This window comes from Dermacentor silvarum, chromosome 10 (assembly GCF_013339745.2).
Source record: "Dermacentor silvarum isolate Dsil-2018 chromosome 10, BIME_Dsil_1.4, whole genome shotgun sequence".
Taxonomy (NCBI): domain Eukaryota; kingdom Metazoa; phylum Arthropoda; class Arachnida; order Ixodida; family Ixodidae; genus Dermacentor; species Dermacentor silvarum.
Genome location: NC_051163.1, coordinates 42,193,348 through 42,217,507, shown reverse-complemented (window position 1 = coordinate 42,217,507; position 24,160 = coordinate 42,193,348). Strand labels below are relative to the sequence as shown.

Sequence of the window (24,160 nt, the reverse complement as noted above, 5' to 3'; positions counted from 1 at the left end):
CACTATGAAGACAACAAACCTTGTATGTTAAATGTAGCTGCAATGTGGAGTGATTCAGCCAGCACAAGAATTATGGGAAGTACATGGATTTGCCTAACCTTCGTTCTTCTGGCTTCAAGCGGCTTCGTGACTTTATAATTTCAACGAAGTACTGTGTAATGAATAATTAAATAAACGTTATTAAAACTGTCTGGCGGCAGGATTCGAACACAGGACCTCTAGAACAGAAGCCCAATACTGAAACCATTACGCCACGGACAGATGCATCAACAAGCGGCATAGAACGCCCTTGTGAATTTCTCGCAGGCAAGTAAGCGCATTGAAATGCTTGGCATGTTTCGATTTGGCCACCTCAACAGGCTGAACTGCTGAAATTAGTAGCAGTTGTGTGTGTTCGCGGAGTATTCTGCACATAAAAAGGTATACATTGCTCAGAAATTTAAGACAAAGCGTCTAGTAAACAAAGCTACAGGAGCGTCTCAATCGGCAAACTTGAAGACTAGACAAATCCATGTACTTCCCATCACTCCCATGGTGGCTTAGCCATTGCAGCGCCTGAGTTCCCTTTAGTTAGTATTGTATAAAGCTCTATGGAGGTGACCAATGGATGCGTTACCACGTCATCGAACATGGCGGCGCCCATGGAATCACTAAGAGTCTATGAGAGGGATTGTGTGACATGAGAACGATAAGTACAGCAAATAGCAGTGATTGAGATAATGACATACACATTTTCAGGAATCGCTCGTTGAACACAAATTAAGCTTTCGCCTTCATATTGATATTGTAAGTATAAACTTTTAACCCCTTACATCGCATCGTGGCTCATGCTAGCTAGACAAGCCTGTGTAATGTACCAGGTGAGCTAAGCCGAAAGAATTGTGCGGCTCCGGTGGTGCCTACTGAGAATACATTTAATCAGGAATGCGGAAGATACCTGCAAACATTTTTTTAGGGGCGAAGCTCCTTATAGCGGCACCCGTTCCGTCCCCGTCGTAGTAGTAGTAGTAGTGTGTAACCAGTCTGAGAAAAATGAGAAAAAAATTCCGAAGTTGTATCCGTAGCGCGGAATCGAACCAGGAACCCCTCGCTTCCGAGCGCGCGGCGTTAGCCCACTACGCCACGAAGCGGACATGGACAAACGCACCACGATGGCTATAAATACCCAACATTAACGAAAGGCCGCGTTTCTAGCGCGTTTCTAACGCGTTGGTGCTAGCGCGTTACGGCCCGTGTAAGAAGCTGGTGTAAGACGCTGTGGCCTCTCCACCTTACCTTCAACGCGTTTCGAACGCGCTGCCCAAAGCGGTGGCAAGTCAAGTTCAAGTCGAGGAGCGTTTATGAATACGGGGGGTATACTCTCTCAGCAGTCATGTGATGGCGTCGGCAAACGCGGTGCACGTTCCGGCATGTGTAAATGGCTGCGTAAGACACTGTGGCCGCTCCCCCTTACTAGAGAGTACTGCACGTTTCTAATGCGTTTGTGCTAGCGTCCCCTTAAGCGGGAGATCCGATGATTCCCTCCGGAGCTTCGCCCACTCATCATCATTCACCTCGTGGATCTGCTGTCATTTTTTTTTACATGCCTTTTCTGTAATGCAATAAAACGATCCTACAACCCCAAAAACATGCTGTAAACACTCTATATAAAACCTTTTGGAAACTATTTGAGAAACTATTAGATCATCATTACACTTCCTTCTTAAAAGTCAAACTTCACTCAGTTGCTTTGAATACAAAACACATATTCAATGAACTCAATGCGTATAGAAAAGACGTGCAGTCTTTTCGCCAAGGTCAGTACCTTCTTTGAAGAAAACACATACAGAAGTCATCGTGTGAACCTTCTGTTTATTGCACTTAAGTAACTTATTCATTTATTTACAAAAAAATGTGGCCTGTCTTCAAGAAGACAGCCAAGGCAGTAAACACTGAGGCTACTACAAAATACAACTACTAATAAAGGGGCACTGAAACACTCTTTGAACACGGTATGAAGACATTCCCTATCTCTGGGCAATTCTCCTGTGAATATGCGAGTTAAATACTATTCTGCTGCATGCAACGAAGAACCTACAATCTCACATATAATAGATCACTTGCTCTCGCCTGCAAATTTCGAGGCTCACACTCCTTTTCCGCCTTATCCAATGTTAGCGATTATTACATTACTGCAGACATTATGGGCAGGAGATGCCAGCAACCATGCAATCGTTTAGGGCCATAATTACACACAAGCAACAACTCGCACACGTACAAACCCTTCAAGAACTGGTAAAGCAAGCAGCGGTTGGCGTGTCCTGCCTATCTTTGGTGCTTCTGGGCAACTTTGTTGGACACTAAGCTTGACAGGTTACCATTAGTGTACCGCGTCAAGCAAAAGAAAGGAAATAGCTATAGAGAGGGCATAGGCTCTCAATGGTGTCCCAGCTGAAAAAAAAGATGTATTTGGTTGAGGTGAATGGGGAAAGTAAACATGTCACGTTGTATCACGGGACCTCCTTCTATATATACATCTCTTGTAATTCTTACCTCATTGCTGACAGCAGTAAACTGATTCTGAATATTAAGTCTGTGTCAAGAATTTCTTCGAGAACATATTCCTTGAAAGACATCGCATTCATTACAGGGTGTCGCTCAGGTTTTAACAGAACATGTTTCAAGGCCCCTTTAACTAAGCTCAGACACTTCTACAATCAGTAAGTAGCAGCTTCCATACTGCAAAAATGGCATTGGCGAAAGTTTCACATTTTCTATAGTATCGCCTTGTAGCACATCAAAACTTTGGTCTCAGTATGAGGAACCTGTGCAAGAATCCCTGACAGTATATCGTACCATATTAGCAGTGCTAAATGGACGGTACAAAGAATGTAAAATACACCACAGGGCACGCGCTGCACGTCAACTTGTTATGAAAGGATTATGGGCTCATCAAGGCTGAAAAATGTGGCAAAATGGCACGAAAACAAAAAATGTCACCCGTCATGCATCGTTGTCCCAGTCCCATTGTGCGAAAATACATCTAGATGGCGCCATGTACACAGCGGTCCACTGTTAAAGGGAACGCCGGAGTTCCTGGCATTTGTGACTAGATTGATCTATAATCAGATAAATGTCGCCCTACACATCAGCAGCAATGACACTGCCGTCTTTTGTTCACTTTTTCGTTTCATAAAGAATTGCCCGCTTCAGAAAATTGCATAGTTAATAATAATTTATATAATTATACATATATACTATGCATTAGTGCACATAAGATGGCCACTACACACAGAGAAATATTCTCTAATATAGCAGTGCCACAAAGAGATGTCCGTAAAAAGAAGTGTCATGTTTGTCTTGTAAGTTGAAACGGCAAAAATATCTGTGAGGTATTTTGCCTCGTCAAATTCTCTTTCAGCTTCATAACAGCTGGCTAGTAGTGTGTGACCATGCAGTGTCTGGCCAACTTTAAAAACGCGTGGACAGCTTGCTTCACGACGATCCAAAGCACAGCATCAGACGACCCCATTCGTTGCCTACAACGCTGACTGCGCCTGTGTGAAACTCCGTGAAGCCACCCACCGGTGGTGGCACCGAGCAGACGCCACAAGCTCCGGTGTTCCTTTTAACAGTGGACTACTGTGTACATCACAGCGGCGGCTGGAGAAACGATCACAAGCCACAGCACAAGGAAAACTCTGCTGCGCAAGCCGAGGCAGAATGAAACCATGCTAGACAAGTTGTTTTCATAATCAAATAAACCGTTTGGTCAGTTTGTCACCCAAATGTAACGTGGCGGCAGCAGTAGGAAGCACTCCATGCAAGTAGAAGGCAACAAATGCCGGCAATGCAGTGCCTCCATAAGCGCAAGCCGTCAACAATTCCAAACATTGCTACGCCAAGATGGATTTGCCTACAGTGTCCACACTTCAGGATGCAGCTCTGCTCAACCCATTCGTTGTCAAGCTGCCAAAAAAAATTGATTACGGTGACCACAGTGGCGGAAATGGTGGTTCATAGAATCATCTCCAGACTAAAGGAGCAAGACAACATGACGCAAGTAAACACATTCATCTATGCTATGGTTCGTGAAGACGAGACATTCTAGCCTTGCTGAAGCTACCCTGCATTGGCCGTGTTTCGTAATTAGGCCAGCAACACTGTCCGGCAGGCAAAACGTGACCCGAGGCTATATATTCTCCTGCCCAATAAACTGCGCCCTTTTCGGTCCGTGCTATGAGCTGTGTCGCGTCAGTCCTTTACATATTCGATACCAAAAAACTCAACCACAATGCAGTGACACAACTGTTCTGGCAAAACATATGGTGCCTTGCACGAACATTCTCTGCAAGCACCATATGTAGTCTGTGGAGAACAGTGTCGAGTTCGTCACTGTTCTCCACAGATTAGCCAATACCTACAAGTATGACCGGTAACAAAAATTGACTCGTGACAGGCTCGTTGTTGGTCTTACTGACACACAGTTAAGCGAAAAGCTACAACTTAACACTGAGCTTACCCTGGAAGCAGCCATCACCGCTGCTTGCAATTCACAAACAATCAAATGGCAACAAAAGGAACTACGGCTACAGCTACTGCCAGTTGCAGCTGTAGACGCCAAGCGTGGCTCGCAAAGAGCAAATGGAAGTCAAACCAGTATTCTGAGACTGCGCCTTCATGATGCAAGTAGTGTGGCTCAACAACGCATTCACTATTACATGCCATGTGCCCAGTGAATGGCAAAACAAGAGGCGTGTGTAGCAAAAAGGGACACTTTGCTACCACACGGTTATCTGCGCCAAAAAGCCAAAACAAGAAAGGCACACACCAAGCTGCATTAGAAGAGGTCTACTAGGGATAACTAGCAGACCAGCAAGACCCTGGGCCGTGCAAGATTGGTGTGGCCGTCAATGGCTTACCCATGAAGTTCAAGGTAAACAATAGTGCTGACATGACAGCTATGTATACCGACAAGATTCTAGATGAACAAGTTATGGGCAACCTGATCCAAAGGAAAAGTTGCTTGGACCTGGCCGAACCAGCATAGTAATTGCTGGATTGTGTAACACAACCCTGCACTAGGATGGGTGGTCAGTGCCAGGGGGAAGTTTATATGATCAACGAGCTGCACAATGCACTTTTTGGACGTCCTGTAATAAAGTTCTAGATTTCTAGAGGCCACCTGACTCAAGAAGTAAGGTCAGTGACCCAGCCTGAGTTTCTACCCCAATCTGACCACAGGCTTGGGCCTCCTCAAGACTGAACGCAAGATATCGCTGCTCTCTGATGCCAGCCCATGCGCAGTTACGCACCCGAAGTGAGTACCTCTACTCCTGTTGCCCTGTGTCAAATGAGAGCAATAAACGAATGCATGCCTGGGCGTCATCAGAAAGCCTGAAGAGGCCACAGAATGGCACGCACCTGTGGTAGTTGCAAAAAATCAAGGAAGCGAGCATCACATCTGTGCTGACTTCAGAGGGTCGAAAAAGAACATTCTGCGAGAACTGGTTGTAATGCCCACCGTCGAAGAATGCCTGGCCAAACTTGCTGGATCTACATGGTTTAGCAAGCCATTAGCAAGCTCCAGAAGTACACTACCTTCCTGACACCATTTGGCTGATTTCAGCTCCACTGATTGCCTTTTGGAATTTTCACAACACCTGAACTTTTCTGAAAAGAAATGCGGAGAGTGCTAGAAGGCCTTGAGGGCCAAGCTGGTCTGCAAGATGGCATGATCCTGTTTGGGCACACGACGGACGAACATGACACACGACTGCACCAAGTACTTCAAAGCCTGCAAGAAGCTTTTTCGAGTTCATGATCTCGGAGATGAGTAGTGCTTATTGCCTGTTCCTGCAAAACACTATAAAGGTTCTTGAGAATGTGAACCAGTGTTTGCAAGCACAGGCACGTCAGATCTATGCACTGTGATCTCACCTCCTTGATCTTTTTGAAGACATTCGCTCCAGATTTGTGAAGCCCTGCTGCATTGAAACAGCATGAAACTCGAAATTTTAGGCAGTTGAGTATCGGAGCAGAAAGGCTAAAACAACTATAAAGACGTGGTTGTTCAGAAAGAAACCAGGTCTGTCATTGCCAAGCTTAAGCAAAAGCATCAAGGAATTTTTCAATGCAGTTCAAGAGCGCTTCGTGACGGCATGTGACTACATTCACCCAAAGTTTCCATTGAAAGATGTTGCACTGATAAATGCAGAGGTTGTGGAACTAAGAGCCGTTGACAGAATGTCCTTCCAAAAGGTGCTTTTCTTCTGTGGAGCTTTGCCCAGCCATGTTGGACCAACAACAGCGTCAGTCCAGAATGGAAGCTCTCAATACTCAAGAGATGGAATTACAGCTACAGGCTTATGACATGTTTACGGTCACACTAAGGCAAGAATAAGTTATGCCCAGTGGAGGGCTGTATGGCAGCTGAGAGGTGCAGATGGGCTATGGAAGTTCAGCCGAATTGATGAGTTGATACTTGGCATTCTGTCAGTACCACACAGCAATGCTGAGTGTGAGTGGCAGTTTAGCATTGTTTAAAAATAAACAAGAACACAGTTCTGCTCGTCCATGTGTGATAAGATGTTGGGACATGGATTTCTAGCAAACTGCTAGAGCATTGGACATCATTACAGCGAGACACTAGAAAACGAGTTTTTGAAGCAGGTAAAAATGGCTGATACATAGCCTCTTGCAGAAGTGAGTTGCGCAACAAGGACAACTGGGACGACATTTGAGACCACATAAAACACCTAATTTCAGGTAGTGCAGACATAAAGCAGTCTCCATGAGAAATTTTACGATTGAAATACAAGCGGATGCGTTACGAAAAGCTTGCGAAAATAGCTATTTCTGACACCGAAACTAAAGAAAACGCCGCTTCTACCACTCGCCTGAAGTAGTGCGCGACTGAGAATGCAAGGCTCCTCGGCATGACATCCGCGATAACGTGGCGCTCACAGCTCTGGGCCGCACACTAAGAAAATCTCGGATCTGGTGCGCTGGGACATCTACTAACCACCAGGTGCATGTGACGTCTGCTTGAGTGCAGTTTAAAGGCTGCTAATAAGAAAATCATGCAATTCTTGGCCCTGCATCTTTGCCAAGATTGCTTCAGTAGTATAGATTACTAATCTATAAGCAATTTAACCAAAGTGAAACTTCATTGCAGTTGGCCTTTAACCAGTGTGGCTTGACCTTCTGTTGCTCTGCATTATGTAAATAAATGTGCAATTTAGTCATATTTGCGTGAATTTATTATTATTAGGGGCGAAGCACCTTAGGGCCGAGCCTTGTCCCTCATAGTATGCTGTCCGTAGCTCTGGTTTGCATGTATACTGTGTATACCAGAGCATGTAAATGTGTACTGCACACATGTACAGTATATATATGTATGACTATATATATATATATGTATATGTACAGTATATGTACGCCAAGCTCCGGCTTCCAGTTCTGGCTCCACTTCCGGAACCAGAAGCTGACTTCCGGTTCCCGTTCCGGAGAACGCTTCCAGTGTTTGGCCCGAATGATCCCCCGGTGCTTCGCCCACTCATCATCATTCACTTCGTGGATATGCGGTGATTTTTATTTTCACTTTCCTCAGAAAAGCGCTCATCGCTTAAAATATCTCCCCAGTTAGCTTTCTCTGAACATGGCAGATATGTTTCTGCCATGTCATTATTATTTAAATAAACGCACAATTTAGTCATCTTTGTGATAATTACTATTACTTTCACTTTTCTCAGTCAAAAAATTACACCATCTTCCCATAGGGGAACCCTGAGCAGTATGCGAAGCAGCCATGGGGTGGACTCAAGGTAGTTTTATCAGCTGCATAAACTTGGACATGCAGCAGCACCAGCAATGCGCAGAACTGTTGTCGACGCCGTCGACGTTTTGCCCGCGTTTGCACCGAATGCGCGCAGCATTGGTGACTGTTGCCGGTGCCTCTGGGGCGCCTACCGTCGCGTCTCTAACCTAAGCTGCTTCGCATTATCGCGCGCGGAGCCGCAGGTGTTGCCATTCGTTGCGCAATCTGGAGAGGAGAGGAGCGTCGGAGAGGAGGAATGCCGAGAGGAGAGAAGAGGGAGGAGGGAGGAGAGGAGATGAGAGAAGGGGGAGGAGGATGCACATGCGCAGTAGGGGTGTGGACGCCGCACGGCGGAGGCTGGGAGGGAGGGAGTGACATAGCCCCGACCATAAGATGCTTCGCATCTAAAAAAAGCACATTATGCTTAAAAAGATCTCCCCTATTAGCTTTCTCTGAACATAGCAGATATGTTTCTGTCAAGTTGTTTCTTTCCATGCTGCTCTTTGCCACCAGTTAGAACCCTGCTACATCTAAAACTCCTCTTCAGTAAAAATTAGCTTAGCTACAATGCCCATCATGTGTACTCTACATTTAATGTCATGTACTTTTAGCACTGTTAATGTACTCTACTATTCAAGCAACCAACTTTCATTGTTTTACACAATAACTACACTACTGCCTGACTTTGGATTTTCCATTGGCGACCCTTTAAGAAACACTGAAGAGAATCACTACACCAGTTGTTTCAAAACACTAATTTGGTTAATTTCACAATAACAATTCGATTACTAGAAGAGAAAACTATGGCCAAACTTCAATATCTATTTTTAATTTCACACCCAAACCCCAGCTCGAGAACATTAATATGAAATCACATGTTCTCAAAACTTGCTAATCTAATGGTTCCATTAGAACACAATGTAGTCCATCTTTACCTAGAAAAAGTCAACTAGGACTTTGACAACATACATCCATGACATCACTGGTCACACCACTCAAATCTCGTTCGTGCGTCTTTTCTGGCTCGTCAATCTTCGTCCCACGATAAGAGTGGCTTTTCTAGAATTGTAGAAGTAGTTCACTAATACAGCTGAAGTTATTTTCCTCTTTTGCGTCCCTTTAACGAGTTGCAGCAATGAATATAGTTGCTGCTTCAAACTTTGGCACTCCAGTAAAGGTGACCAGAATGGCATGCGACATCGCTCAACCTGTCCCGTGCCAAAGGGTCTCAACGATGCTGGAAGAGATGTGAAGGCGCTTCTCCTCCTCTGACTGCATCACCTTCGTCAACGTCATAAAGTCACCTGCAACAACAAAAAAAAGTGCAAGAACTTCTGGTGCTGTAGCCTGATTAAACAACCAAGTAAGCGCATGAATGAAACAGATGTCAGTTTACCGGGTTAACATGAGAAATCAGACAAATTTCAGATTCACTGTATTGCACCCTGCGAAAGAGGCAATTTGGAGCAGGCATCGAAGGCACGCATTCTTTCCCAATCACGCGCAGCGTAGGATTGCAGCTGCAGAATTACGGTTCCTAGTAATCGCATCTATACAGCATTAATAAACCATAAGTCGGCATACCCACTAACAAGTACAGGGAGTAATACTCCTTCCACACTGATTTCGCAGGTATGAGATAAAGCGTTAATGAGTAACAAAGGTTATAAACAGACGTCAGTACGAATAAGAGTTAGTGCAGACAGAAAGGAGTGCGAGTGGGAGCCAGTAAGTGTGAATGGAAGTGAATGCGAGTGAGTGCTGGCGAGTGTGAGTGAATATGAGTGAGTACAAAGCCTACAAGGATATTGGTGATTTTAATAAGTCACAGGGAACACAAGCAACAACTTGAGTGACACTATTGGTTTCCACGAGGAGAAGGGAAACTGAGGGACTCGATTTTTGTTATTCACAACCATATTTCATTTCACTTATTTTCTCTCAGGGCCGAGGCATTACAGAGAGGACTGGATAGTATCAAAACAGAAAACAAAAACCCATTTTAGCAGAGTAGTAGGGTTACAACAAGTTGTTAACAAGGTCTTTTTTGAATTCGTGGGCACTGACAACTGAAACAATGGAAGCGCAGGTGTGAGAGGTGTGATCCAACAGGCCATGAAACTAAGGAAGGCATAGGGGCAATTAACTGTGATTGAAATTGAAATGTAGGAAATAATGAGGCATAGGGAAAATGAAAGTGCTTAAAAAGATAACTTGTCGAAGGTGAAAACGAAGCCCACAATTTCCGCATTATACGTACATTGCACTACTAATTGTGCTACGGCGACAGCCATCAACCTGGCGACTATCTTGGGTATTTATGTGTACTAAATCTAGCCCTGGAAGTGTTAGCCAGCACCACTCAGGGCTATGACAGGCAGATATGCTCGCCATGGCTCGTGCCTGGTCACACAACTCGGCACAACAAGGCATGCGCCAAGGTTCACTGACGCCGTTAATCGAAGGTTGCCGTTTTACTCTATTCTGGTTTTACTCTCTGGTGATATCAAAACTGCACACTAAGTATATAAGCCTTAGAGTAGTGACCTTTCCCAGATGTTATCGCCGTTGAGATTTCGAGATGTCCGGAGTCCAATGCAATAACTTTTCGAGATAAGGGATGAAAAATGAAAGGAGATGACACTGCAGTGGGAAAATTTTGTTTACTTGAGCAACATTTCTAAATATCAGTTTGAATTAATGAAGGTTTACTGCATCCGTGTTTCTTATGCTGAGCTTTGACTCTTTATTGAACAGTACAGACACTGTAAATTAGTCAGATATAGCCAAACTGTAGCCAAGCACTGATTATAGATTGATGCCATTCAGTCAGTGACTGGCATGGTACGTGTTCCTAGCTGCCTTCCAGTACGTCATTAGCTAGTATGTCTTCCTGTACTGGCTCGCTTGTAATTTTATCATGTTTCCCTAGAGCTAAAACAGCACTCTGCGCATCTGGTGATAAGTTGTTCCTGTGTTTCTTTACTGTAATTGCCATAGTGCGCCAAATACGATCACCTCTCAGTTGTTTCTAATTTACAAATTCTTCAGTAGAATCGATGTCCAGATCTGAACAGCACTGCATGTATAAAATGATGCAAATAAGCCTTTTTTCTTATTGCGATAGCAATTATATGGACACTTCAACCGGATTTCTGCCATTGCCGTGAGGTTCCGTATAAAGTCCAAGGGTGATAAAATTGTCGCCGCGCGCCGTATGCGTGAGTGAAAGCGCACGGGGGACGCGCGCTATCACGAAGAGCGAACGCACAGCGGAAAGCAAACGTGACCGTCGCGCGAAGGGCCGTGGGGGTATGGGAGGGAGGCGGGGCGACGCTGTGCTGCGGCACCAAATGCGTATCTTGGAACCGGGCGGAAGGCGAACTGGCCACTCAATCTTCCACGCGAAAGCAAGAAAGAGGGAAGGCAGCGCAGGAGGGCGAGGGGGGGCAGCTTCAACTCTGCCAACAACTGCGCTTGTACTTTGCCCGGCTGTGGCGGTCGCCCGCACGGTCTCTTATCTCCACACGGCTCTGACCTTTGTATGCGCTGTGCATTCGCCGCTCAGTTTCCATTGAAGCGATAGACCGCACGAACCTTTGCCCGCTGTGCTTGCTGCCAGCGTTTTGACAGTCGTTGTCTGCGGTCATTCAGTGTGATCTATTCATGTTTGCTTGTTCGCGCTGACACCACGCTTGTTAATTCAGTTAGTAAGCGATTGTGTCAAGTTTATGCAGCCAATAAAACTACTATCCCTACTCTGAATAGCTCTCTACTGATTTGCTATCGCAATTGATGCTTCGCCTTTCGGGCGAAACTGCAACATTTTTTTGAGAAACAGGCTCCCCTCAGCCTTTATCAACAAGAAAATACTCAGTATTCAACTTGTTGTTTGACGGTAATTTTTCTAGAAGATTCGCACTAAATTAAAAACCTTTCTATTCAAACGACCCTAGCAATTTCCTCTGTAACTAGAAAACCACAAACATGCCTCCCAGGGATGGCCTGTCTTGCTGCATGTACTTTTATATAAATAATAGATCTTGAAGCTCGCACAAGAAAATGTGTAACTGCTTCTATAGTCTTTGTGTCCAATCAGAATTTTCAGATGTGAATGAAGCGCTGTCCTGTCTGCAGTTTCTGCTGTTTTTGTGTGTACTGGTGCACTTCAAGATTTGTCTATTATGAACATGAACCAACTAGCCTGACTTGCCATCTTAGTTTTATTTAGCACATTCATTATGTGTAACATTTTAAATGTGAAGCATTTCTTGGCAAACATTTGCTACTTTGACGGTATCTATATATCTATTTATCTAGCCACCTACGTAAAGGTGCTCTCAGAGTCGTTTCGTTAACTTGTTATGTACCAAAATTGGCATATTATGACAAGAGTATATGACGAACATAAATGATATGTCATGACATGAATGTCATGACATGCGTGTCATGTAGGTCATGAAACAGCCGCCTACATCTTGGTGCTCTCATGGATGTTTCGTTAACTTGGTAGGTACCAAAATTGGCATATTATGACAGGAGTGTATGACGAACATAAGTGATAGGTCATGACATAAATGTCATAACATGCGGGTCACGTAGGTGATGACAACGACCAGCAAAAAAATTAACAGACACCAGTGAAATGGGTTCGGACATGGGTGCTAAGTGAAGGAAACACTAAAGAATGCTGGTAGAAATCATAGTCATGAACATGACTCAGCATAAATGACAATGACTCAGCGAAAAAAGATTTCACACTCAAAAACCACTGAAATGGGCTCGGACGTGGTACTAAGCAAAGAAAACACTAAATGATGGTGGTAGGAGTCATGAGCATGACTCGGCAAAAATGACAATGATTCAGCGAAAAAAAGATTAGCACTCAACAACCACTGCAATGGGTTCGGATGTAGGCACTAAGTGAAGAAAACACTAAAAGATGATTATAGAAGTCATAATCATCAGCAAGACTCAGCAAAAATGACAATGACTCAGTGAAAAATATTATTACTCAAAAACCAATGGAGTGGGTTAGGATAGCGTACTAAATGAAGGAAAATGCTAAAGGTTGATGGTCAAAGTCATAGTCATGAGCATGACTAAGGCTTTCGCCTTAAGGTCTCTTAGGTGTAGCTAAAGAGACTCCCAAAGACTCGTGACATAAATGTCATGAGTGCGTGTCACGTAGGTCATGAAAGAGCCGCCTACGTCTTGGTGTTCTCATGGTCGTTTCGTTATCTTGATAGGCACACTGTTTGCATAACATTGATTCCCACAGGGTGTGGGATCTGCCGGCTTTTTACCATGCAACAGTACAAAATTTGTATTTTTGCACCAACTTGTTTTGCATGTAATATGTCTAGACTCGTGCAAATATGAATTTTCTTGTTCGAAGTGAAGTCGAAGCGAGTGGTAATTAGTGTCAAATAATTTCAAAGAGAACAGTTCGAATAGTTGTGGTACTTGTAAAAAACTTTGACGTAAGAGCCAGATGTTAAGGAATCTAAGAAAAGTTGGTTCCTTACTTGCAAAAAAAGAAACAGCTTAATTTCTGGAGTCAGCTTATTTTCAAAGTACCATTATTCAGATATTTTCATGCAAGAATGCAAATTCTACATTTCTTACAACTCCAGTAGCACAATAAATTTGTTTACGGGCTCTTCCTCACCGCTGTGCTTGATCACAAATTGATTAAAAATGTTGTGGTTGCTGTGTTCTCTCATTGTGCACTTTTACGATGCTGTGAAGTGCAACCTTGACAGCATGAGCTTACCCCATTCCACATTCCATTCTTTAAGCGCGCGACAAACATGGTAGGCACGCCTACCACTTTTATGGTCCTCAGTCTGGCCAATGCATAGGATATGGAGCCTGATCATCGATGAGCATCAAGTTTCCCATGACGGTCTGCCGACCCCTGCCATGCCTACCTTGGCTGTTAGGCCTAACCGGCTGTTAGGCTTAACCAGCTGTAAGGCCTAACCCGCTGTCAGACCAAGCCAGTATAGCCACTGCAAACATAGTGGTGAGACTGCCTAAAGTCAATTTGGAGCCATTTTTGGAGCAAGTAAAATTGCATTTTGGAGCAGTTTGGAGCTGACTAAATTTCATTTTGGAGCAATTTGGAGCAGATAAAATTTCATTTTAAAACAGGTTGCAGCAGGCCAATCTGATCTTTGATGGAATAATGAAATATGGCAGCGCATTTCAAAACCACGACGAAACACACAATAAGCCAACACGAAGCGCATAGTAGAAGTGCTCTTTGTAGGTATCGCGTACTAGAATATGGAAGAGTGGGGTGAGCGGCGGCATGGCACACGCTTTGCTGCAAAGCCGAAAACATCGGTGGCACTGCGATCGAACTACATAATCCCGTTCTCAAGTTATGCAGTCCAATCGACATGGTAACATAATTTCTGGCTCACCATATGTCACCGCAAACCCAGAGAGTCGTAATCAACCCTGGGCTGCTATGACGTAAAACTATTCCGATCTGTTTTTATTGCGATAGCAATTACATGGACACTCCAGGCGCATTTCTGTTGTCGCCGTCGGCAGGATGTTCCATATAAAGTCCCTGTCGCCGCACGCCGTAGGCTGTGTGCGCGATGAAAGCGTGTGAGGATGAGCCGACAATGGCGCAAGGGAGGAAAGCGGGGAAGAAGCGTGCCGTCTTCCATCGCATGAGAGGCGGGGAGGGGTGGTTCTACTCCGGCTCGGCCATGTGGGCCTTATCTTGAAAGCGATCTGCGATGGGGAGAGTGAGAGTGCTGATAGTTTCGTGTGCGATGTGTTTTCACCGCTTAGTTCGTGTTGAAGGAAGGTGCAACTGCCGCACTTCCTCACTCCAGCGTTTTTACAGCGAGTTTCCGCAGTCATCGAATGAGATCTGTTCATGTTTGCATGTCCGTGCGTGAAATCATGCTTGTTAATTTAGTAAGCGAATGTTTGCAACTTTATACGGGCAATAAAACCACTACCCTTACTTCGTCTAGTTATTGCAGTCGATGCTTCGCCTTTCGAGTGAAACTGCGACTTTTTATTTCAAATCCACCATTAGCCCTTCGTGATAGGTCAAAATGACTCAGGCCTAGCCCATACAGGCATAACAACAGATTGGAAATGTTTTACGTTATACTGGCTCTGGGGACAGACGCCCGCCTGCTGACACCGCTGCAGCGCTCACCTCCCTAACCTCTCGTTAAAGTCACTGGAGCCTGAAAAGTACTGCAACCGCCGGAGCACGTGCCAGCAACACTGTGGCTGTTGTTGCCAGATTTGGTCCACCACGTCTCTCGGGCGGCGGCAGCTCAGCTATCTGGCTTCGCTTTGAGTGGTTTATATTATCGCCAACGACAGATATTATCGTCCTTTACATAGAAGATGAGACGGTGCATCTTCTATGTGTGTGAAGCACTACAGATAAGTACAATTGGAAGATTTTTACAGGCATCAAATTGCATGAAGCGAGACCAGCGACAGGACGGGCGCTCGAGAGGCCGGCCTTTCATTTGTTTTCCTTCCCGATAAGTTTTGTGCTCGTCGGGAAGCTACCCAAGGAAAATGCCTAACTGCATAATTAATTAAGCAACATTCCTCGTGTTTTAAGCATTTTATACGTCGCAGGCATACGTGAATCTCAGGTTTGTTTACACTGACTGTTTTACCCTCGTAGCCAACTCTCAGCTATTCAACACGCTGCGGAAAACGCGAGCAGCTCTTCCTCGGGTTTTCTAGGCTTGCTACAGTGAAAACCAGCACGATGGTTGTCGCAGTGGGTCCTGTAAAATCCACAAACAAAACTGTGCTTCACTTAGCTAGATACAACATAAATTACATGTACTAGGAAAGTGAAGCATTCACCTGCGCGCCCCCCGTTCTAAATGCAAAACGAACCCAATGCTCGTGTGTCACACAGGATTTTTTTGGCTAACTAGGTACCAAGTGCTCCATCGTTTATAAGCATGGATTTAATAGCTTTTGAATGTGGCTACTAATATACCCGCTCTCGAAATGATTGATACAGATCGACTTCTACGAAAATAAATGGTCCCTGACTGCTGTACAAGGAAACGTATGCTAAAACAGAGTTATTCAGGTCACGTTCCCAATGTTTTAAGCAGTAATAAACAACAAGACACGAGAAAATGTATATTTTCTTGGTCAATAGATCCTTATTGTAGGTCGATAGATCTTTATTGCAGTGGTCTTTTCACTACATTGTCATTTTTTACACAGCCACCCGCATTTCGACACTCTTTGAGTGGCATTTTGCTCAGGTCTGCATATTCCTGAGCATCTCCTCGCCTTGTTTGCGCAAGGCAAACCGCAGTCTACAAATCAAATGTGTGAAGGAACATCTCGATCACAGTAAGGCATTTACGCAGATCGACGATACCACATGGCTTACCAAGACGGAGGCTCTGTCATTTGTCACCTATGGCTCGGAGTAGCTTTTGCCAACGCGTACTTCTACCCTATCGGTATGGCTATAAGTCCAGATTGTGAAGTTCGCGGGTGCAAAGAGACGATTGTGCATCGTCTGTGTGATTGTCATCGTTTTAGTGCACAAAGAAAAGTCCTAAGCACCACGCTCGACAAGATTGACAGCCGTCCCCTTACAGAAGCCAGAATTCTTGGACCCTGGCCCCCACCGACGTCGGTGCAAACTGCTTTAAAAGCGCTAGTGTGCTGTTTAAAAGAAACATAAAAACTATAGAATGTGAGAACTGATGAGTTCCTCTTTCTTTTTTTAATCTTCTCTTGTTTTCTCATCTTTCCTACCTTTACCCCATCCTCCTGTGCAGAGTACCCAACTGGACACAATCTGGTAAACCTCTCCGCCTTTCACCTTTTGTTTTCTTCCTCCTCCACGATGATAACACAAAGCTTCTCAGCTTTGCGATATCATCAAGTTCACCTGGTGGGGGTAAAATTGTTGCACTTTATTCGGTGCAGCCAGATAGCAAGGCGCTTGCTGTCGCTATTTCGGCTTAATTGGTATCGTGAAAACGCTTTCCTGGACTCCCGGCGGTTGCTGCACCCGAAAGCGCAACACCCGGGCATTTCCTGTCCTTTTGTTTTAAGTCTACAAAAGTTACATATCCCCTAAATTACACAAAATGAAAATTCCCACCTCGTCGATGGCTCATACACGCGACGTTTGCGAGAGATGTATTTGTTTGCTTGTCCACCTCGGCGCGACGTGGACCATCTATCATCATCAGCAGCAGCCTATATTTTGTCCACTGCAGGATGAAGGCCTCTCCCTGTGATCTCCAATTACCCCTGTCTTGCGCAGGCTGATTCCAACTTGCGCCTGCAAATTTCCTAACTTCATCACCTCACCTAGTTTTCTGCTGTCCTCGACTGCGCTTTCCTTTTCTTGGTAGCCATTCTGTAACTCTAATGGTCCACCGGTTATCCATCCTACGCATTACATGGCCTGCCCAGCTCCATTTTTTCCGTTAAGGTCAACTAGAATATAGGCTATCCCCATTTTTTCTCTGATCCACACCGCTCTCTTCCCGTTTCTGGCCATCTAGCACCTGACGGCAACTGACCAATTGGCGGCACGGCGGCGAAGAGGAAAGGGCTGCGGTACTTTCCAGGTTCCAGTGACTTTACTTCTAGTTCGCTCGCAGCACGCTCAGCCTATCTTTCGTTGTTTTGCGCCTCAGCTAGCAAGCGCCACGCCATTAGGCCCACTCAACCGCACTCTATACATCTAAATACAGCCGCCCTGGCCTTTCCGACAGCAGCGACAACAGGCGGGACTGCCTCTTTTCAGCCTCTTTTCCGAGAACGAATCCACTCACTGTTTGCGGCCACTGCCGGAGCACACATGACGAAGTCGTTCCGGCACACCGTGGCGCAATTTCAGTAAATTTTCTGTGTTTGGTGCAGTTTCACACAGAAATTAGCGTGTGTATCAAAATGGCACAATTGGCGCAGGAGTCCCACACCTGCAAACGTTTCAATAACTGAGCCGGTGCAGAAACCAGTAGGTGACTGTAAACAAATTCATCATTTGCCTGTGTTTTGGCTATAAGCAGTGCGATGAGACTTGCTCACCAAAACCGAAGCTGTCAATTAAACATGATTTAAAATTTATGACATCTTTGTGAGTATAACATGCACCCCAAATTTTTACACGTTATCAATAAAATTGGAGCACGGGTTGTATGCGAATTTCAACTTGAGGTGTGACTTTATGACAGCACGAATTTCGTCTCGAGGAGTGGTTTCATGGCAAGCATGGATTGCTCTGCCGTAAAACCACCTTTAGGGCAAATTTCTCCGCCATCAGAGTCACCGACGAGGTGGGAAACAAAACTGCTGGCTGAAGATACGACGCGGATGATTCGTGCATCCATGAATCGTAACTGTTTTACACATATTCGGGTATATATGCAGTTATTGGAGCGAGTTTACGTGTGGACTTTTCTTTTCTGTATGTTGTATCAGGGGTACAGCTTATACGCAGAAAAATATGCATAGTCGTTGATTTCGAATACTGCAAAAACTTTGCATAATGAAATTTAAGCCGAAGTAAATATCGAATAGCATAATATTCAATCGCATATTCGAAAATAATGCATGTGGCACAAGCCTAATATGTCATGTTTGTGCCCTTCCTGAAGTGCACTCTAGCCTTGGTATAACAAACAGATAAAGCGAATTATCAGACAAATAGTAGTACATATTTTCAGGCTGGATGTGCCTTCGTTAGAACGAGATTCTACGGTAACCCCTATGGGGATTGGCAGTATGTATGAAATTAATAAAAATATACGTCAGCATATGTAGACTAGGCCATGCATTGACCAAGCCCACTGGTTCCCAACACACTGAATGCTTGGTAGCTGAGTGACACACAAAATAGGTAAAACCTCAATCAGTGTTAGTGAGGAGCAAGAACTCTGGTAGGGAGCTTTTACATGACAAGAGAAAAGGCTCTCTCTTCAAGGCAGTTGTCAGCTAGCAGTGTCAAAGTCTAGAACAAGTGATAAGATATACTCACCAAACAGCTTGACTGACCTCATCATCTGGTACGCTCCGAGGGAAACCTGCAGAACAGACATACTTTCACTTTACCTTACGCAACAGGTAAGCGACCTACTACTGGCCTCCCTACTGATCTGATAATATGTCATATTTTGTGCCAGAAAAGCGAGAAACCTAATACTGCATCGAATTATGTGACACACACCTATACCTTTCTTTCCCATATGACTCGTTACTTTATGGTTGCAAATGTGAGCAGTTTCTCTAGCCTTCGCAGTGTTGCCTGCTACGCATGAAATGAAGTATAGAAACTAAAGGGCTCCTGCAAGGTACAAAGCCCTCTCAGTGATTTCCTGTTACCACTGCCCTATGCCAGCTAACTCTGTCCTGTGCCTACAGATTTTCAATATCACCAGCCAATTAAGCTTCACCACCTCTCCCACTGAATACGTCCTCCCTTAGCACATCCCGCTGGCTGAACAATCCACCAGTCCTCTGTCCAATGCATGACACAACCTGCTAAACAACACTTTGTCCTTTTAAAAGAGTAGTGTAGTGTCATCGTCATCGCCATTGATCACCATCATGCGTCATAACACAGTCACAGCTGTTGTTAACTCAGCTCGCTAGCCACAAGCGAAGTAGTTATCTAATAATGTGCCTGGATGCCGCAGTTGACATTCTGCTCGCCGATTCACCTTCACCTTCCTAAATAAATGTTGGGATGACAGCGCGCCTCGTTGGCCATTGTCCTACCAGTAGTACTGACATGAAGTTTTCAATTTGTCATTCCTTTTTTTTACATTGGATGAACGCCCAAGCCCTTTAAACCCTTGAAAGAAACACTGCCAAGAGTCAGAATGCCCTAAATAATTTACTACAATACTCATTTATGTAAACCGGTTTTGGTTTTGGTACCTGGGAGGTACATGAATCACAACATCCCGACTCACTTGGTTTCTGCGATCACTACGACTGCCACACACGAGTGCTGTCAGGAGAAACGCACAAATCTTTATAGTTTTTACTGTGATAACACTTATTCCAACACTTGAGGTGCATTGCTGTTGGCGTCGGCATTGTCATGCTGACCTGCTGTTAACGACACATGCGCAGCCCATACGTGGAAGATTAGAAGGCCTCCAGAGACGAGAAATACGTTTGCTTCCAAAAGCAACGAAGCCAAGTGGATGTAATCAAGCGCCACTCAATCGGCTTTGCCAGAACCAGGGCATTCTGGCTACCACAGCTTTTGTGAACGCTGCATGCTCACAGATTAGCATTCCTTCAAAGCACCACGGTGTACGTACCGCACCGTGGTGACCATGAAGCTAAATTCATGCAATACTTTCCTTTAACGTTGATCAATGCATACGGTTTTATCTTATCTCTTGCATCATCGAGGTGTGACACCTGCAACACCACTAGCTTGCTCATAACAGTGTTCTGAGGCACCTACAGTGCAATGCTGACTGTTGCTATCACTTCCTATATTTCTCCTTTGGTCAAAACTGACAATTTTGTATTTAGCTCCTAGAACGTTCTGTTGAAAAGTTTTTCTAGTGTAATTATTTAAAAATTAAATTAGGGAGTTTTACATGCCAAAACAATGATCTGATTATGAGGCACGCCGTAGTGTGGGACTCTGGAAAATTTGGACCACCTGGAGATGATACTTTGTAGCGCAAAAACTCAAAACAAAAGATAACAGTGAGAGGCGAGAGGAAAGGAAATACGAGCACTACACGTCGACGCCACAATGCAGGTCGAAAGCGTTTGCACATTAGGATGAAGGTGAGTCCCAGATGATAGAAAAAGGGGCACCTACTGTATAAGAAATGTACTTCAGAATAAATCTTTAACGTGCACCTAAATCTAAGTACACAGGTGTTTTCACATTTCACCCATGCACTTTCAGCCCCTTAACTGTGCATCAAATAGCGAAAAAAAAGTGCGAGAATTATGTGAGTACAATAGAACCTTGTTGATATGATCCCATTTCACACGATTCCCGGTACCAAAGTTCACTAATGAGCATACAAAAAATGACCCAATACAGTTAAGCTTGTTTTTTACTGGTTAATACATTCCCAGGATACACTATCTTTCGGCACCACGTTCAGTACATCACCAAACTGTGATCGTATGATCATTTTCCAGCTGCCAGATCCCACGTAAACAAATAAAGTTGCAGGGCACGTGTGATCGAGAGAAGTATGCGCCTGCCACAGCAGCTTCCAAGCAGTACTCGCCCAAGTCGCCCATGTCACCTGAAAATGCAGGGCACACACTCGGTTTTCTCTGCCGGCGGTACCAGAAAATTTTTGGGCGGGTGGTCGCATACCACATTCACAGCTATCGCCACCAAACCTATTGCGATCTTCACCTATCTGTTTCACGGCGCATGTGCCACTGCAAACGTACTGCACACTTTTAATAGGTGATAACCCAAATGCGCCACAGCTCCCTGCTGCAGGCGGCGCAAAATGAGTGTCCTTTTTCGCTCTGGCAGCATCGTACTATGGCGTAGCCCCCCAGCTCAATTCATCTAGGTTTCCCGTCGCCATGTTTAAATGCTATGCGACAGAAAAACAACAAAGCACGTCTTCTGGCAACATTGCATTCTGCCGTAGCCCAACAGCTCCATTTATTACCGGTTTCTCATAAATACGTCATCATATCCACATTATCATCGTAAAAACAGTTTTATCAAAGTTAATTACCATTTGCCATTTCTCGCACCTGGAGGCTACCTTTTCAAATGCCTAATTCAACAGCAACTGGTCAGGTGTACTATCGATTTCAGAGTATAAAATGCAATCATCTGGATAAAGCATGATCTCAACATAAATTTGTTCCCCAATATCATTAATAAATAAAAGAAAGTGCTTCTCTGCATTCAATGCAGGATGATAACCTTAGTCCTCTGCATTTGCTCCTCTCACAATTATCGTGTCGTCAAAAGCTTTCGGCAAGGCGATAATAGTGCGGCTTGGACCAGTTCATCAGTGGTACCAACTGACCACCACACCCCGATTTTTATGTCTAGAAGAGCATTTTTATCAAGCCTAGATGTCAAGAAGCTGTGCGCCGTTTAGGGCACGTTTCAGATTTGTCGCAACCTCATTCCTGCAATTTCCTTTTTTTACTTAATGCCTTTGCAAAAGAAAGATGGCCTCTGTAGTTCTATTCACAATGCCCAAGAGAAGTTATATGTTTCTGCAAGACCACCATGCATTTTCTGAGAAACCAGCGCCATGCAAATGTTTTTTTTTTTTCCTGAACTTAAAAAAAACTTTGAACTGGTTCGAACTGTTACAATTTTTGCACCGTGGCTGAACCTGAACCGAACGCGGAAAAAATTTCGGTTCAACACCCAGCTGCTGACACAGGCAAATTCAAGGAGCGTGAACGTAAGATTGGCCAACGCCGCAAAAACAACCACGCATGTTGCAAGCCCCCTCAAGCCCTGCCAGTTACAAGTAACTCGTACAAGTAAACGGGCACACCAATTGTGGCTTCCAAATTTATAGACGCTCTTGTGAAAATCTCAGCACTTAAGCAACATTGCCAAATTGTAGAGGCCTGAAACTTAGGCAGGGGCAAACAGGGAGAGGGAAGGGAGGAGAGCTTTAAGGCCATGAAAGCAAAGAACACTGAAATAAACTTAACTTTCATAACTCCACAGGATAATTTCGCGTAATTGCAATCAGTTGCACCCGCTCATATTTAGGTGCTTAAACCTGTATTCTCTTAAAGCTCCTTTCCTGACTCAAAGACTTTGCATAAAAACTCAAACGAAGGCGCACATAGAACTTTACAACAGTGAGCGTTAGTTTTTTCTAGTACATGCAGCGTACAAGTTTTGACAACTCTAAACGTGAAAATTCTTCGAAGTCAGACATACATAGGGCATTGATCTTTTGTGGGCTAAAAAGCAATCAAAACTCTTCTTCAAGTACACTTAGCACTTATACAGAATTAGATGATGAATGCTGCCATAGTTGCATTCTTGGTAAAGCAGGAGTAGCAAGTGACAGCAAGCGCATTGGAGAGCAAACGCGTCGTAGCATGCCTGTGCCGAATAGTGGCCCTCTGCGGCTGTGATCGCTCAGGCGGCTCCCTCACCTCTGTTCAGTCCCCCTGTGGAAGGCGCACTTCCCAGTATTCTAGTACTCTACATATGGGTTCATTTTGTGTTCGACTGCAATCTGAAGTGGTATTCTTAAAATTAAATTATTTGGTTTTACCTGCCAAAACAACGATCTAATTATGAGGCACGCCGTAGGGGGGGACTCTGGAATAATTTAGAACACTTGGGGTTCTTTAACGTGCGTCAAAATCTAAGTACAAGGACGTTTTCGCATTTCACCCTCATCGAAATGCAGCCGCCATGGCCGGAATTCGATCCCGCGACATCGTGCTCAGCAGCCCAACACATGTTCATAGCCACTAAGCAACTGCGACGGGTAGCGGTCTTCTCAGTCAATCACTTTCGGAGATACTATCACTTTCCCAAGAGTTGGTGCAATTTGGCACAGGATGCGTTGGCGCATGTGGTGCACAGTATGCGGCCACCAGCGTTTCTAGCGCTGCGCCGAACTCGCTATCTGCACAGTACCAGAAAAACTGTCGGCCACATACTCTGACAAGTCTAGTACAGAGTCACATAAAATCTCGCAAAAGTGACAGTAGTATCTCTAAAGGTAATCACACGAAAATACCGGCCCTGTGTGCTTGGTATCTGCGGCCAATGAAGCACAAATGGTAATGACGACGCGCTGCTTTGATTATGAAAGCTCTTTTTTTTTAATCCCTTCTGTGAAGGTCAATTCTGTACATCTTGTTTTTTTTTTATAATCACGAACGTGGGAGGCAATATTTTTCTTTTATAAATCGGGGGCATGTTGCATTCAGGCACACTTTTATTTTCTTAGTTTAAACCCGCGATAATTGGGTGTGCGATAATTAAACCCGCGATAATTGGGATTTGGGAGAACACTAGAATGTAGCAGCACAAAGGCTGTAGCAGTGCAAAGAATGGACAAGGACGTGAAAAGCTTGGACGACACAGGTGCCTCCAGGTGAAAGACAGTGTTTGTGTCAAACCTTTCACGTTTGTGTCCATTCTTCGCACTGCTACATGATGTTCAGCTGGATAGGTTTCTGCAAGGCCGCAGAGGCAAGCAGTGGGATGATATTTAGCAGTGTTGATGTGCATGGGCAGGCAGCTGTCTTTGTCACACTTTAGTCACGCAGCATGGAGTGCACCTACATCAGCACTTTTTATCATCAATAGAACTGCTGTTCCAGTAATCTGCTCAAACTGTGTTTGTGTGGTATACAGTG

The 24,160-nt window shown here is 44.6% G+C and overlaps 1 protein-coding gene across 1 annotated transcript in view; it reads right to left on the bottom strand.

The window, feature by feature from the left end:
* Window positions 1–1,834: 1,834 nt before the first annotated feature.
* The window catches only part of LOC119466516 (thiopurine S-methyltransferase), a 40,259-nt gene continuing 17,933 nt past the window's right edge, over window positions 1,835–24,160 (bottom strand). Inside the window, exons 8-9 of the mRNA XM_037727035.2 lie at window positions 18,828–18,873; window positions 1,835–9,102 (exon numbers count right to left, since the gene is read on the bottom strand). Coding sequence (XP_037582963.1) covers window positions 9,099–9,102; window positions 18,828–18,873 — 50 coding nt within the window. The 3' untranslated portion in view covers window positions 1,835–9,098. The remainder of the gene's footprint in view (window positions 9,103–18,827; window positions 18,874–24,160) is intronic.